We start from the raw sequence: 16,948 nt of genomic DNA, 5'->3' as shown, positions 1-16,948 counted from the left end.
CAATGAAGGGATTTTACATTGACTGTTCAGTTAACATGTTCAATGTTAAAATATTCACATGAAAAAAACTTGAAAATCATAACGGCAGATGTAAAAAAAAATTTGTAAGAAAGTGTTGAAAGTTATCTTGAAATCATTTATGAGGATACTCATTATAATATTGATGAAGTGTTATTTCATGTTTTGTTGGCTGTTTCAAGGGTTTATTTAGTTTGTTGTGACACAATCTAAGGTTCAATTTGTAAAGAAATAAAAGTTCTTGTGAAAAAAGATAGTGGTCAAAGTGATATTAGTGTTATTTGTGTTTGTGTTTTTTGTAGTCGTGTCTGGATTTGTCCTGTTCGTTTCTGGTCTGTGTTTGTGTTCCCACTCTTGGCCTGCACCTTGTCGTGGTGAGTGGGCTTTTAACTAAGACAGGCCAATTATATATATTGTGTGAAGCCAGCAAAACAGTCATTATTATGAGAATTATAACTGAAGCACACTAAATAATACACCATCAGTCACATTTTGCTTTTCTGTTATTAATCCAATGTGTGTTATGTCAAGCCTCCACAGAGGCGTGCTGCAGTCAGGATGAGACGAACAAGGTGAATGGATGAACGGATTGATGAGCCCAGCGAGCCTCCACCATCCACAGACAAGCCAGTCCCATTTTCCACCCAGAAGGATGTCTCTTCCATCTATCTTTGCCTGCCAGGGAAATGCAACCAAACATAGTAATTACAGATGGTGTTGTCTCTGTTAAAGTGACACATGAAAAAAAAAACAAAAAAAAACAAAACATATATATATATATATATATACATATATATATATATATATATATATATATATACATATATATATATATATATATATATATATATATATATATATATACATATATATATATATATACATATATATATATATATATATATATATATATATATATATATATATATATATATATACATATATACATTAATATATGTTTTGTGATTCATGTTCATGACAATAACAATCGAACAGATTTTCTTCATTCTTCCAATGAGTTTCGCAAACAAACATGGAATTTTCCATGGATCATACTAATACGTTTGTAGATTATATAAAGAAAATTATAAAACACATTTTTTGTGGTTTTATATTAAAGCAGATAGTCAAACGTAAATGTAGCGTGGTAATGTTGCGAAGACACATTTATTTTTGTTTTTCTTTGTTTCTTTAGAAGCTTTTATTTTGGTTTTCTGTGGAAGCACAACAGACAACACACACGTTAACGTCCGCTACTGCGGTTCGCTCCACATAGGTCTCACGAGCCACTTGAGAGACCTCTCTAGCGTTATTCCCCGGGGCGAACACGACCTCCACTGGTAGAAGTGGGTAACTGCACCCTGCTCACTGATCACTCTCACACACGCCACAAACCACAACAAAAGCAGGAACAGTGCTTTGCCACAATTATGCTACATAAACACGTCCTGGTCCCCTCTGGATCCTCTTTTCCGGTCCTCGCGATCACTCTCTTGGCTGCGGTGGGCATGGTTCTGCCCGCGGTGTCTTCCTTTGTCAGGGCATTCTCTGGCCCAGTGACCCATGCGGCCGCAGATGTGGCACGCCCCCTTTTCGCCTCTGTCTCCGCTAGTCGCCCTTCGTCGGTTGTCGTTGTTCCTGTAGGGCCGTCTCGCCGTGTCACTGAGGTGCTTCATCATGGTGAGGGAGGCACGCTTTATCTTCTTGTCCTCTGCATCGCTGGCCTCCTGCAGAAGCCTCTCAGCGTGCACTGCATGACGTCGAACCTCTGTCAGCCGGGCATCTTCAATCCCCACGCAGCAGCTTCTGTTAACTGCTTTGGCGATCTGGGGGAGCAGCCCTTGTCTGAAAGCAGTGATGAGGCTGGCCGTTTGGTTGACGGCAGTCCTGATGAACGTGGCGACGCTGCGGCGTCGGTGCTGGAGTGCGCAGGGTTGTACGGTGGTAGCGTTGGATGAGGGCAGGCGGGAGGAGGGAAGACAGGCATGTCCAGGAGAGGGTCCCTCGGGCCTGTAAGAGAAGGATACAGACGATTTGGTGCATTTGAATGCTCGTGTGTGAGTGGCTCCTTTTCTCCCTCCTCTGGGGAGTGTGTGTGTGTGTGCACCCTCTGCCGTTATCTCTGTCACCCCTGTGCTCCAGCGCCCAGCGCTGTTCACACCTTTCTTTACTTGTTTCCTGTCCCTGACCTCTGCTTCAGGTTTCCAGAATGAAAAACACCTTTCATGATCTTTGATGATTTGAATCTCCCACCTGTTTGGGTTTTTCTTTTTTGTAACCTTTCCCTCGGCTATATTCAGTTTATCCCGGAGGTTTCTCAATTCCTCCATACTCAGTGATCCCCCCTCTGGGAAACCCTACTTTTCAACCCAAACATCCAACATATCAAGACAATCTGGACCGTATTTTTTCCGAATGTCGTCCACAATTTGTCCCCCCTGGGGAACTGCAGCAGCCACTTTGCGCTGGTTCTTCCCCATCCCTGTCTAGACTTATTACTTGTAGCTGCACAGGCGTCCCTGTGCCCCCTTTTTTTACTCAGGCGCAAAAAGGTCGAGAAAAAATTCACCCCTTCGGTACTTAGTCACCAAAGGTTTTGCCCGCTCAGCCCTCACCAACCTTCTTGGATATCTGGTGAGCGGGACAGGCCCGCGATATGACCTTGACTGGCGCGATATTATGATTTAGCGTACGTTACGCTCAACGTCATTCCGTGCGGCAGGTAAAAAAAAAGGTGGTGTTGTCCTGGGTGTCCCAATTCCATCGCAAGCCGACCGGAGCCGATTATCACCCGGCTCGTTTGTCGGGTTGGTTGACCCGTTTTGTCGTGCAACAGCTGCAACTGCAAACTGCAGGCTTCAATTTACCGACGCCTTACACATGTGATGGCATGGAGACTGTGCATTGTAGCAACATCAGTCCCCTCAGAGAGAATCTTCTCCAAAACAGGGCAGATATTTACAGAGAGAAGAAACAGGATCAGCCGCACAAAGATGAGGCTCTTGGTTTTTCTCATTGTCAATCTTCACTAAAGGACAAAACTGTTATCTGAATGCTGATTTTTTTTTCTTTTTGTTTTACACATTTTAATTCATATTTTGTTGTGTGAGTTTCTGTAAGCGTATGTTGTTTGACTTTACATTTGTGTAATAGTAAAAAACTAAACGTTTAAAATTGGTAATAGTTATTTAGATAGAGGCACCTAGACCCACCTGTGGGTCATAACACCCCCTCTCTTAAGAACTAAACCCTATTAACATACCTACAAACAAAACTAAACAAGGAAAACCTCAGTTCCCCTGAAATAAGAATTCCGCAGCTAGTCCACATGTATACGTGATAACGCATCTGCCAACACAATTTATCAACCCCCCTTCCTGTGGCAAATCTGGAGATTGAAGTCTTGCAGGAGCAGAGACCACCGCATCTACGGCTGGTTTGATTGCGCATCCTATCCAGGACCACAAGGGCATCATAGTCTGTAAAAACCTGACCCCAAATTAACATCAACATGGGCATTGTCAGAAGGAGAGCCAAAGCTTCTTTCTTAACTTCCCAGAATGGATGTGCGTGCTGCTTACTTGTGGCATGTCCCTCTACTTCTATGTCATGGTGCAAAACTGACGTACGACGGGGGTGGTCAGAAAACAATAGTGGGTGGCTCTCAATTAATTTAACAATATCATGACGGGCTAATGCAGGCAAATGGGACAAAAATAAGCTTAAGTTATTCATAATTTCAGAGTTTCCCAGGCGCGCCGAATGAACACCGATTTTTTTTTTTTTTTTTCATGAGCCCTCCCTCCGCCAATGGGCACGGAGGGGGCGGAGGCTCAGGCGACACATTTTTCCGAGCGACGTAACGCCCGGTTCACACTGGACGCGGAAGCGCCACAAAGCGCCGCAAAGTGCCGAGCGCTTCCATTCGGCGCCCATGTTAAGCAATGTAGTAGTTCACACCAGACGCGAACAGGCGCGTGGCTCCCCTCGCGGATCGCGCCATGCATTTAACGTCAGTTCACTGGACGTGGAAGCGAAGCGCCGCCGAGCGCTTCCATTCGGCGCCCACGTTAATCAATGTGGTGGTTGCGCGGCTCGCGGCATGCATTTGTTGTTTCGGCGTCTGCTCTATTTCGTGCGCGAGCCGCGAGCGGTCCTCGTCAATAGTACAGGAAGTCGCTCAATAAAAACGAGAAAATCCGGTGAATTTTCAAAATAAACTAATTTCAAAATAAAAACCCAATGACAAATTTGATCATATATCATATTTGTATGTTATATTTGTCAGTACATTGTATCAGAGTGCGAGAGAGATTAAACACACACACACACACACACACACACACACACACACACACACACAGAGGAAGACTTGATCAAAATACGTCTGTTTGATCCTAGAGATGCCGGTCAATGATCATTATGAAAGAGGTCTTGTCTTGAGATGGACACCTGAGTGCGTGTTTCTATTTATTTACACACACACGCACAAAAGTGAGCTATGGAGCGGGCTGGCTACGGGGCGAGGGGGGGCAATGACGAAAATGATTTTTTTTATTTTATTTTTTTTAAAGAAAAAAAAAAGAAGTGAAAAAGTGGGAGTGAAAAAAAGAGTGCAGCTGAGCAGAAGCGCTTGTCGACCGTCGCGGAGCTGTTCGCGTCTGGTGTGAACCAGTTGGAGCCTCGCTCGCGAAATTCGTTGGCGCGGCGCTTCCACTTCCATTGAAATGAATGGCACGAGCCGCGCGCCTGTTCGCGTCTGGTCTGAACCACTACATTCAGTTCGTTTACATGGCACTAGAGAAAATCGAATTATTGTCTTAGTCCGATTATGATTGGAGAACTCACGTGCATGTAAACACCTTACTCCGATTATGATTGGAGTTTGAGAACTCCGATTGGAATCGGAGAACTCCGATTGAGACACCCAGATAATGCGATTGGAATTCGAATTTCTCTGCCATGTATACGCCTTAATCGGACTATTAACTGGACAATGCGAGTGCGCATGCGCCACGCCTCGCTCTTGCGACTCATGACCGCACAACTACGTCGTCTAACAAAACAGACGGCGCGAAACAACCTGGCAAACGCGAATAAGAATGTTGACATTTGGAGAGAGGATGAGACCGGGGCGATGCTTTCTCTTCTAAAAGAGATGGACATATTAAAATAACGCCCAACGGAGACCTTTTTAAAAAGGGTAGCGCAGCAAATGCAGGGCTCCGGCTTTGCGCACCCCTGAACAAATACGTATTCCTTCGTATTTATATTTCTACCTTTTCGTTCACATTTTTTGTAAGTTAGAAGAATTTCAACTTTGTAAATAAAAGCACAGCAAAGAGATGTTTTCCTGATTTGTTTTTATTTGGGTAATTTCGCTGTTATTCTGCTGGAAACGGCGTGCAGCGGCACCAGCTTCCTCCACGGTCGGCACTTTAATGAGCGTGTGTATAACTGAAGACACCGTTCCTTTGCAAAACCTGTACACAAACTCTCCCACCAGTCTGCTCCGAACCCGAATCCAACAAGAACGAGAGTTTGGGGTCCGTAGCGACGGCACAAAGCGTAGCATCGAAGTGTTGTTGTAGCCCTCCAACAGCAAACAACATTCTTGTCTGCCTTTTAAAATAACCAGGAGCACAAGAAATAGGGTACACCTTATCTGCAAAGCAAGTAACACGTACATTATGAACTATCGTTCCATATCATAATAGATTTAATATGTCAACCGAAAGCAGCTGACCGGCTGAAAAGACTCACTCCACCCCCTAGTGTTGGGAGGAGGACCCGTCAATAATTTGAATTTCTCAGCTGCATGTATACGGGGACCAAGGTGAGAACTCAGATTGGACGAGAAAACCGAATGATTGCTTAGTCCGATTAAGCTCTGCATGTAAACGCACTGATTGATTAACATGGGCGCTGAATGGAAGCGCTCAGCGATTCGCAGCGTTTCACTTCGCAGCGCTTCACTTCGCGGCGCTTCACTTCGCGGCGCTTCCGCATCCTGTGTGAACCGGGCGTAACTATTCAACATTTTGACGTGGCAGACGCGGGACGATCGTTTTCTATCAGGAGTGTGCACTACATAATCTGTATCGGAAAGTTTGCGCTCCACGACATACGGACCAGAAAAACCAGCCTGCAAACCGGAACCGGGTAACGGCAACAATACCAACACTCGGTCGCCTGTCTCAAAAACTCGAGCCACAGCTTTCTTGTCAAACTGCCGCTTCATTTTAGACTGGCTGGCGACAAGAGTTTGGTGAGCAGTTTCACAAGCACGATGCAAGCGTTCACGGAAAAAAAATGACGTAATCTAACACATTATTCTCTACTCATTTAACATCGGAAAGCCACTTACCCCTTAACAGACGCAAGGGTCCTCTCACCGAACACTAAATCAGCTGGGCTGAACCTGAGGGACTCCCACACATACAATCGACGACTGAAGATACACTTTATGCTGCGGAACCATCACTGTGCTCATTTTAACCCTCCCCCCCACCCACACACACACTAAAATATACGAATTGCAGTAGGTTGGTTTTGTTGCTCTTGGTTGTCCGTTAGTTTTTTGAGAGTTAGTAGTAGATAGATCCCTAGATAGTAAGTTTGATAGATGGATAGAAATAGATAATTTAGTTAAAGTTACACACACACACACACACGCACACACACACACACACGCACACACACATATATATATATATATATATATATATACATATATATATATATATATATATATATATATATATATATACATATATGTATGTATATATATATATACATATATATATTAACCTCTTTCAATGAACTCCAAAACATACATGGTCAAAATCCATATTATTATGTTGTTGTTTTTTTTAAATGCTCATACAAAACAAGAAAAAAGTGTCACATCCACTTGTAGTGCATTACTTTTGCCAGCAAGCTTCTCTTGTTACGACTGACCACATTGACCCATATTTTCCATATACTCACCTGAACCAGGTACCCTGCAAGGGCAACGACCTTCCCGAGGTGATCTGTGGAGTGACGAGCAACCAGCACGTGACCTCTACGACGAGCTTCCTCCCACGGAAGTGCGATAGGAGGACACGGATTAAATAGTATGGCTTGTCCACCAGAAGGCTGTATTATGGTGTACATAATATAAAACTTCGGCCCAGTTCTGCTTGTATTGCAATGGTTGTTGGTGTTCCTGATGTTTCATTTTTCGTCCCTTTTTATTTTTTACATCCATGTTTGTGATGAAATAGTATTGTGAATCGCTAGCTCGCATTGCATGCTGGGAAACAGCGTCACTCAAGGAAGTTTTGGCTTCGCTGACACGGTCCTGAAGGGAAGTGGGTTTTAGTGCACTGGAACGGGATGAATGTGTTTAATCAAGCAGTACAAACCTGATTAATTGTCTTAATACTTCACTTCGAATGGCCATATTGTTTAGGATTAGAATTAGATGACAACTTCTTCACAATATTTGCAACTATTCAATTTGACCAGCAGGTGTCAGTAGAAGACGAAATTTCATGTTGACTATTTCCTAATGGAAGTGCTCTCTTTACGTTGGGTTTTTCTCATAATTATTTGAAGTGTAGGCCTGTAGTTGATGAGGAATCACGGTGTGCTAACGCTACTCAAACAGCTTCGTTGAAAAAAGGGAATGTGATTTGGGTTTGTGGTACATTATGACAATCTTGGACTTGCAAGACTGAGGCGACGGTTCAATTCCCATCAACGTGTATTATATATGTGTTATTTAGCTCATCTATTCTACATTTTAAATAGATCACATTTGACAGCTCACCCACTGAACACTTACTATTGAACATATTTTTAAACTATGGGCTATTTAGTCTTGTTTTAGGATATAATATAATTCATTGCACAAACTGTCAGGCTAAGTATAGAGCTATAGTCTACTACAATCAGTCGTGCCAAAAAAGAGACATTGTCTTTATTTGTCATTTTTATTTCATTGTGTCAGCATTGAACCGTACAACCATGTAGTGTTGTCCAACAAGAATGCATGGCGAATCAAATCCCAAACAACCTATGAAACAATGAACACGTTTCTATTGCACTTCATTTTATTGAGCACTAGATGACCTCCTCGAGCACTGTGTCATTGAAGCCTCGAGTAATGAACCATTTTTTGAAACAAGTGTCGAAGCTTCAACAAAGCCTCCATCGGCCATCACTACCTACGGCTGCGTGCTCTAACACCATTTCAGAAGTGACTAACTGCAGACTTGGGAGCGGAGGAGGGATGACAGTCAGGCTGGCTCGACTGCTCCTCCTTCTCAGCCGTGGCGCGTCCAATCAGCAGCCGACATCCAGGACCGCACCTGCAAGCCGTCATCCACTCTCTCTCTCACACACACACAAAATAAATTGTGTTCAATCATGTTAAACTTGGTTGGGGCACAGCCATGGCTCTTTATATTTTATTTTTTATTTTATTTTGTATTTTGTTTTGAAGTTAGCGCTTTGCATTCTGGGCGATCCTCAGTACAGAGGAAGCCCATGAAGCAGGTGAGACGGTCTCCTCCCTGCTGAGACAGAAATTAATGCAATAAGTTGAGCTATGCTTCATCTAACTGTGTTTCAGTGTTTAAATGTGTGCTGGTGTCTTTCATTTAATTTTTTTATTTTATTTAATTTAATTTAATTTAATTTTTTAGCAAAGTTCGGGTTTTTTTATTGCTATTAAAAACGATTAGCATGCTAGCATGTCCATTAGCAGCACACAGCTCTCATACGGAGCACGTTGTCTCTGCAGGAGGTGACCAAGTTTCACGGAGCAAGTTATGGTTGTGTCCCATTCTGTTTCAGGTATGTGTGTGTAACTGGAAGAATGTTACAGTGTATAAAAATGGAGCCTTAGGGAGCGAATTATTGAAATTGCGAATGTCATTTTTTTGTATTTTGTAGAAAAATGTATTTTATTTTTAATATTATTTGTATTGTAGAAACAACAACTATACGATCACTACTTCAGTACAGAGGAAGCCCATGAAGCAGGAGGTGACCAAGTTTCACGGAGCAAGTTATGGTTGTGTCCCATTCTGTTTCAGAGAATAAACTGCTGCTCCACACCTGACTTCTGCAAGTCTTCATTATACAGCAAGCAGGACAGAATAGGAGAGGTCACATTGGTGCCGTGACTCGAGACTCTTTTGTTGTGCTACCGATGCTGCAGAGCGACCCGGGGACTGTTCTGCTGCTGCTGTTCATCTGCGGTCACTGAAGTCGGTCAGATGTGTTGCTTTTGTGCAGTGTTAGACATCAGATAGAGGGTTTATGTACTTTTATTTGATTTTTTTTTTTTTTTTTTTTTCAGTTTCCAGTCTAGGCCTTTTATGGTTTCATCCTTTTGTTTTGTGGTATTGTGTTTTGTTAACTTTTTGGAAAGATGAGTAATCCTCAGGGTAATGTTTTTGTAACTCCTTTTGGTGTTATTGCTGCTAGTATTGTAGGTCAGATGGGTGATGCATTGATTCAACAGGTCAGCCAGCGGGTGGCACAGGACATTATCTCTCACGTCAGTGCATCTGTCACTACCCCTTTACTCAGTGCTGCCCCTTCACCTGCCCATGCTGATATGCTAGCCAGTTCCCCTTTACATAGTGCTACCCCTCAACCTAGCCATGCAAATGTGTCTGCCACAAATGCTTTTGACGTGTCCCATTTGCAATATGTCCCTCATCGAAAGCTGAAGGAGCCCCCCTGCTTCAGAGGAGACAACTCAGACTCCTTTTCCGTCCAGGAGTGGGAGGAGCTCATGAGGAGTTTCATTAAGAGGGGGAATCTGCAACCTGAGGAACAAGCAGAGGAGATCCTTGTTCATCTTGGTGGCAAAGCAAAGGATGTTGTCAGGTTTGGGACCAGGAACAGTGGTATTAACATCACCTGTAACCCCGATGCCATTTATTGTCTCTTGCGGAAGCACTTTGATTCTGTTCAGTGTTCACCACTCCCATTAGCAGACTTTTACACCACTCTTCCTGGGAAGGGTGAGGATGCCTTTGACTACTGGCTTAGACTGAACCGCGCTGTTGACTTGGCCATTGAACGTCTGAAGGAGCAAGGAAAGTCACTGGACAGCCCCAGCACTGAGGTGACTCGAATGTTCATAAAGAACTGCCCTTCTACTGAGCTCGCCATGACCTTCAGGTCGAAGACGATAGACAAGTGGACTGCTCGTGAAGTCCAAGACATTCTGAACGAATATCATTCTGAAATGATGTCAGTGAACAGAACTTCCAGAGAAAGGGTGTCAGTGAATGCTCTTGCTGCTGTCTCGCCACCTGCACCACCTCCTGAAGAACAGAGCCCACTGCAGCCACAGGCCACTGACCCTGATGCCCTGAACCGCCTTATTAACATGCTGGAGAAGGTGCTCCTGCAAAGATCTTCCCCAGCTTCAAACAGTCCTGTTCATGGTCCGACTCGACGGCCTGGCCCAAGGCACCACAGGATCGGTGGGTTGCACTTGGAGGAAATGTCTTCTTCTCCACCATGGACTTGACGTCTGGCTTCTACAATGTGCCACTCCATGAAGAGCACAAAAAATACACAGCTTTCTCTTCACCTTTTGGCCTCCACTAGTACAACAGAATGCCACAAGGTTTGTCCAACAGTCCTGCAACATTCATGCGAATGATGATGTCAATCTTCGGGGATGAAAACTTCACTAGTCTGCTCTGCTATCTTGATGACCTGATGGTCTTTGCCCCAACTGAACAGCAGGCGCTTGAGCGTCTAGAGATGGTGTTCTCCCGTCTGAAAAGTCACAAACTCAAACTGGCCCCCAAGAAGTGTCATCTCTTGCGGAGGTCAGTAAGGTCCCTGGGACATGTCATTTGTGGGGACGGGATGATGAAGGACCCTGACAAGATGAAAGCCATCATGGATGTGGGAGAGGCTGACCTGATGGAGAGTGATGGTGTGACCCCTTCCTGGAGGAAGATTAATTCTTTCCTGGGCCTAATCTTCTACTATCAGCACTTCATAGCTGACTGCTCTGCTAAAGCAAAACCCTTGTTCAGACTCCTCTGGAAGGCAGGTGCAGCATAAGGCTATGAGAGGCAGGAAGGTGAAAAAGCGATCATCTGCTCCACCAGCGCTTATGGCAAGCGACTGGACTGCTGCATGCAAAGAATCGTTCCAGACCCTGAAGAATGAATTAGCTTGCAATGTCACCTTATCCCACCCCAACTTCAGTGAGCCCTTCGTTCTCGCTGTTGATGCGTCGTTTGATGGCATTGGCGCAGTCCTGTCTCAAGTGCCACCAGGTGAGACTGTTGCTCGACCTGTCGCTTTCGCCAGCAAGACACTGTCCCGATCACAAATTAACTATCCAGCGCACAGGTTGGAATTCCTGGCGTTAAAATGGGCCATTTGTGACAAGTTTGGTCATTGTCATTGCCCATTGTCCTACATCTTAACAAAGCCATGTTTGGACGCATGTGAACAAAGATGGGTTGCTAAGCTTGCCGCATTCGATTTCGATCTGAAGTATGTCCCTGGCGTTAAGAACGTTGTCGCTGATGCGCTAAGCCGCGAGCCATTCGTTCAGTCATGTATCAGTCAACGTCTGATGAAAGAGCCCTACGTTGCACTGCTGGACGAAGTTAATGGCGTCGTCAGGGGTACAGTGCAAGATGCCTTCCGGCTGACAACTGCCAAGTTCTTCAAGAAAGGGAACCAAGACCATCCGATTCTGATGCTGAAGCCGTTATTTTATTTTGAAAGGTGACCCGCAGCTATTTTAGGTCGAGAAAAAAAAATGGCCGAAATGTTTGTTTGATGGAAAGCGGGTCAAGCCGGAGTGGTTGGTGAGCCAAAAATTCTTTTGACCTCACGTTGTCTGTGTTGCCTCGAACCAAAAACTCAAGAAGGAAAATAAACGAGTTAAATGGAACCCACGTCTCATCAATTTATGAATGATGTAGTGGTGCTGGTATGACGGACGGACATTGAAGACATGATGATGATCATCAACTGTGCCAGTGGTGAACAGTGTTTGCATACCACTGCAGTGTCCCGGCACCACGCACCACAGATGTAAACACATGCTGCACCACCGCGGGACTTCCCTCCATTTACATGATGATGGTGATGGTGATGGTGATGATGATGATGATGATGATGATGATCAGACATTAATGAGTCTTGATTCACTTTCACTGTCTTTAGAATCTCACATGTCGACCACAACTTCTCTCTCTGCTCTCCTTCATCCAGTGAACTCTCAGAGCTTCAGTGTGCAGTGGTGTCTTCAGCTCTGCAGTCCAGCCCCTCCCACCTCACACTGCTGGACCTGAGTGAGAACTTCCTGAGGGATCCTGGAGTGAAGCTGCTCTGTGCTGGACTGCAGAGTCCAAACTGCAGACTGGAAGTTCTCAGGTCAGTTCCTGCTTTCTACTGGTGGACAGTGTGTGTCAGCAGATGACAACTGGTGTGTAACGCTGCTCAGTGTGAAGACTTTGAAGCAGATATTAAAGACTCATCTAGACAAAGTGGATGTTGTTGATATTTTCATGTCAACAATCTGCAGCCAGAAAAGACTTTGTTGATATTTTCATGTCAACAATCTGCAGCCAGAAAAGACTTTGGATGGTGGAAGAAAGTGTGGAGAATGTCTCCAGTCACTTTGGAGCTCAATGGAAGTTGTTGATTGGAGATGAAGGTCACATGACTGAGCAGAAGATCCTGTGAAGAAATATTAGAGGCAGATTAATAGTGCAGCAGTATTTCTTCATCTTGTCCTTTGAATGTGTTTGACTTGTAACGAGACTCTGATGACTGAAAACAGCCACAAGCACACAAAGGACTCACTGATTATTTTCCATCTTCACTGCTGATTGGCTGCACACTGACTGACACACTGCTGTTGTTATTGTGTTGACAACCCACTGGCACAATGACTCCTTTGAGGGAATGACTCAGTGATCCCAACAGCTGCACATCTGGATCATCAACAGGGAGAAATGACTCTTAATATGACATTTACACCATGGAAGGAATCAAATATTGATTCTTTATTCAGGCTGGAGAACTGCTGGTTGACAAAGCTCAGCTGTGATTGGCTGCTCTCAGCTCTGAAGTCCAACCCCTCCCACCTCAGAGAGCTGGACCTGAATATGAACCCCCTGAAGGAGTCATCAGTGAAGGAGCCACTGATGGATCTTGTCTACAGCAGTGACCATCAACTGGAGAGTGTGAGGTCAGTACTGGTTTGGAACCAGTTGTTGATGGTTCCAGCACCAAAGCCAGTTGATCCCACAGCAGAGGTCCAGTGTTCCCAGTCACAGTGTGAGAGGAGGATGGTGACGTCCAGCTGCTCCTCATTCATTCAACATCTGGCAAACACTGTGGTGAACAGTGTTTGCATACCACTGCAGTGTCCCGGCACCACGCACCACAGATGTAAACACATGCTGCACCACCGCAGGACTTCCCTCCATTTACATGATGATGGTGATGGTGATGGTGATGATGATGATGATGATGATGATGATCAGACATTAATGAGTCTTGATTCACTTTCACTGTCTTTAGAATCTCACATGTCGACCACAACTTCTCTCTCTGCTCTCCTTCATATATATATATGTATATATATATATATATATATATATATATACATATATATATATATATATATATATATGTATATATATATATATATATATATATATATATATATACATATATATACATATATAACATATATATATATATATACATATATATATATGTATATATATATATATGTATATATATACATATATATACATATATATATGTTATATATATATATATATGTTATATATGTATATATATGTATATATATATATATATATATATATATATATATATATATATACATATATATATGAAGGAGAGCAGAGGGAGAGAGAGAGTGAGTGTGAGAGAGAGAGAGAGAGAGAGAGAGAGAGAGAGATCCGCGTCAATTACAGCAGGTAGAATCGTTCAGGCAGGATTAGAAAACACGGTGGTTGTAGTTGATTTTGGTCATAATGTACGATGTGCTGGATTTTGTTCTTATATGTGCTGTGCTTTACAGTGAAACGTAAATGTGACGTATCGGCTTCGGCACTATTCAGATCAAATAAAGACCAGACAGGGACAGGAAAAAGAGTTTTGCTGTTGTTTTACACGCAAAACTACCAGGGTTGTCGCGTGAGCTTGCAATCCTGGCGTAAACTGATGGAGACGCCTCGCTCGGAAAATGCGCTTCAAAGTGCGCACGCACTGCAGACGCGCCGGAGATCCTGGGAGATGCTGCTAGCAAAACGTCTGCGTCACACACACACGCACACCAATTATCCCTAACCTATGCGCTGGAAAACACAAAAATATACAGCAAAACATCTTAACTTAAACACACTTTTATTGATAAAATCAAACATAGGCAGATATAACCTAAACAATTTTAAACCATGAGTTTTCTGTGCAATGATGAGCATAAATGCACATGGGAACATGTTGACCCATTTAATCCTTTCTTTCTTTATCATTGGACTACAAATATATTTCTGAATGACTTTTCCTGTTTTATAGGAGGTGGATCTTTTTGACTTGCTCATTTTAAAAGTAGCTTGCATGTTGAAAAAGTGTGAGCACCCCTGATCTATGCCCTTTTCCAAGTCCCACAATCACTTTCACTATCATCTGCCTGATTACACCCATGCCATTTTCAGAAAAAAATTGCACAAACAGAATACATTCAAAAAATGTATCATACACATAGTTATCAAGTCAAGTTATTTATTTATTTTCATTGTTGAACAAAGTTAACAACAAAATTTGTTTGGAGCATCCCCATAACCACTGGCATCAGTACCCATAAAAATAATCATAAATAAGTGAGAAAAAAAAATATATATATATATATGTATATATATATATATATATATATATATATATATATATATATAAATATATACACATATATATACATATATATATATATATATATATATATATATATATACACATATATATATATATATATATATATATATATATATATGTATGTATGTATGTGTATATATATATATATATATATATATATATATATATATATATATATATATATGTATATATGTATACATATACATATATATATACATATATATATATATATATATATATATATATATATGTATATATGTATACATATACATATATATATACATATATATATATACATAATTTATGTACAGTAATTATTTGGTCATTCATTTTTTGCAATTCATAGTCATTCCCAACAGACATAACAGACACAAAAATTCAATGCATCACACGTGGTTCAGACACAGCTTGCCTGTGATTGTACATTTGGCCAGTAGGTGGTTTCGTGTGCACATGAAGCTTCGAACCAGTTGGCTCAAGCGGTTCAATGCCTCATGAGGCTTCACCTCACCATCACTAGTCGAGACACACAGCTTGCTGTTTGGCTCCACTTGTTGTAGTTCTGTCAGCCACCACTAGATGGAGCGCTCCACTTCAGTCTCCTCCTCATCCTCCCTCACCTCCACCTGTAGAGAGAAGAAGAGACAGCAGGAGTCAGGACTCAGGGTCCTTGAACGCATCATCACAGAGACGCTGACTGTTGATGGAGATGGTGGAGTGACTGGTGAGAAGAAGCAGACTCTCAGTCACATGTCTAGTGTGGAACATATGAAGGTCATGTGACCATGGAGTGTTGGACTGATACTGAGGCCTGATGAAGATGAACTGATCAATAATTGGGTGGTGAACTGAGAGAAGAAGCAGTTTGGCAGCAGATGTTGGATGAATGAGGAGCAGCTGGACGTCACCATCCTCCTCTCACACTGTGACTGGGAACACTGGACCTCTGCTGTGGGATCAACTGGCTTTGGTGCTGGAACCATCATCCAATGGTTCCAAACCAGTACTGACCTCACACTCTCCAGTTGATAGTCTCTGCTGTGGACAAGATCCATTTGTGGCTTCACTCCTGAATCCTGCAGCTGGTTCCCATCCACGTCCAGGTGTCTGAGGTGGGAGGGGTTGGACTTCAGAGCTGAGAGCAGCCAATCACAGCTGAGCTCTGACAAACTGCAGCACCACAACCTGAATAGAGAATAAATGATGAAGAGTTTATAATGATGGAGAGTTTTTCCAGGGTGTCATCACTCTGAAAATCAAAGTGAAATGTCCACTTCAGAATCTGCAATCTGCAAGCTGACCACTAGATGGGAGGATTTTACACGCTGTACCTTTAAACCCAGTTTCATTCATTTCAAACACAAACCAGTGTCTGCAAATTGAATTTCCAACAGCAGTCAAGTGCAAATCATGACGACAACAACAAGAGTGATAGAAGTTGTCGAGTGAAGAGGGTGAACTGACCTCAGAGTCTCCAGTTTACAGTCTGGACTCTTCAGAAAACCACTCAGCTCCTTCACTGCTGAATCCTGCAGCAGGTTCTCACTCAGGTCCAGGTGTCTGAGGTGGGAGGGGTTGGACTTCGGAGCTGAGAGCAGCCAATCACAGCTGAGCTCTGACAAACTGCAGCACCACAACCTGAATAGAGAATAAATGATGAAGAGTTTATAATGATGGAGAGTTTTTCCAGGGTGTCATCACTCTGAAAATCAAAGTGAAATGTCGACTTCAGAATCTGCAACAACACTTATATCAGTAGACTCATCAAGTTGCAAGGCAAATTTCATACTGATAGGGATCTTGTCCAAAACCACACTTTCGATGTCTGCAGACATCTCATTAATACATCTGTAGATTGTGTTATCTGAGAGAGGGACTTTGGCTATTTCTTTAGCCGCTTCGGGTCCGAGCGTCTCATTTACAATGGCTTTGCAGGCGGGAAGTATTAATTGCTCTGCCACAGTGTGGGACTTTT

General features: G+C 43.0%; 1 protein-coding gene across 1 annotated transcript in view; it reads left to right on the top strand.

Annotated features, from left to right (window-relative positions):
• The window catches only part of LOC142879623 (NLR family CARD domain-containing protein 3-like), a 364,984-nt gene extending 352,500 nt beyond the window's left edge, over positions 1-12,484 (top strand). Inside the window, exon 2 of the mRNA XM_076013004.1 lies at positions 12,277-12,484. Coding sequence (XP_075869119.1) covers positions 12,277-12,484 — 208 coding nt within the window. The remainder of the gene's footprint in view (positions 1-12,276) is intronic.
• Positions 12,485-16,948: the final 4,464 nt, after the last annotated feature.

Source organism: Nelusetta ayraudi, unplaced genomic scaffold, assembly GCF_046127955.1.
Source record: "Nelusetta ayraudi isolate G7.1 ecotype Tasmania unplaced genomic scaffold, CSIRO-AGI_Nayr_v1 ptg000137l, whole genome shotgun sequence".
NCBI classification, from domain to species: Eukaryota; Metazoa; Chordata; class Actinopteri; order Tetraodontiformes; family Monacanthidae; genus Nelusetta; species Nelusetta ayraudi.
The sequence above is the reverse complement of the archived record's forward strand: the minus strand, read 5'-3'. Positions and strand labels throughout refer to the sequence as shown.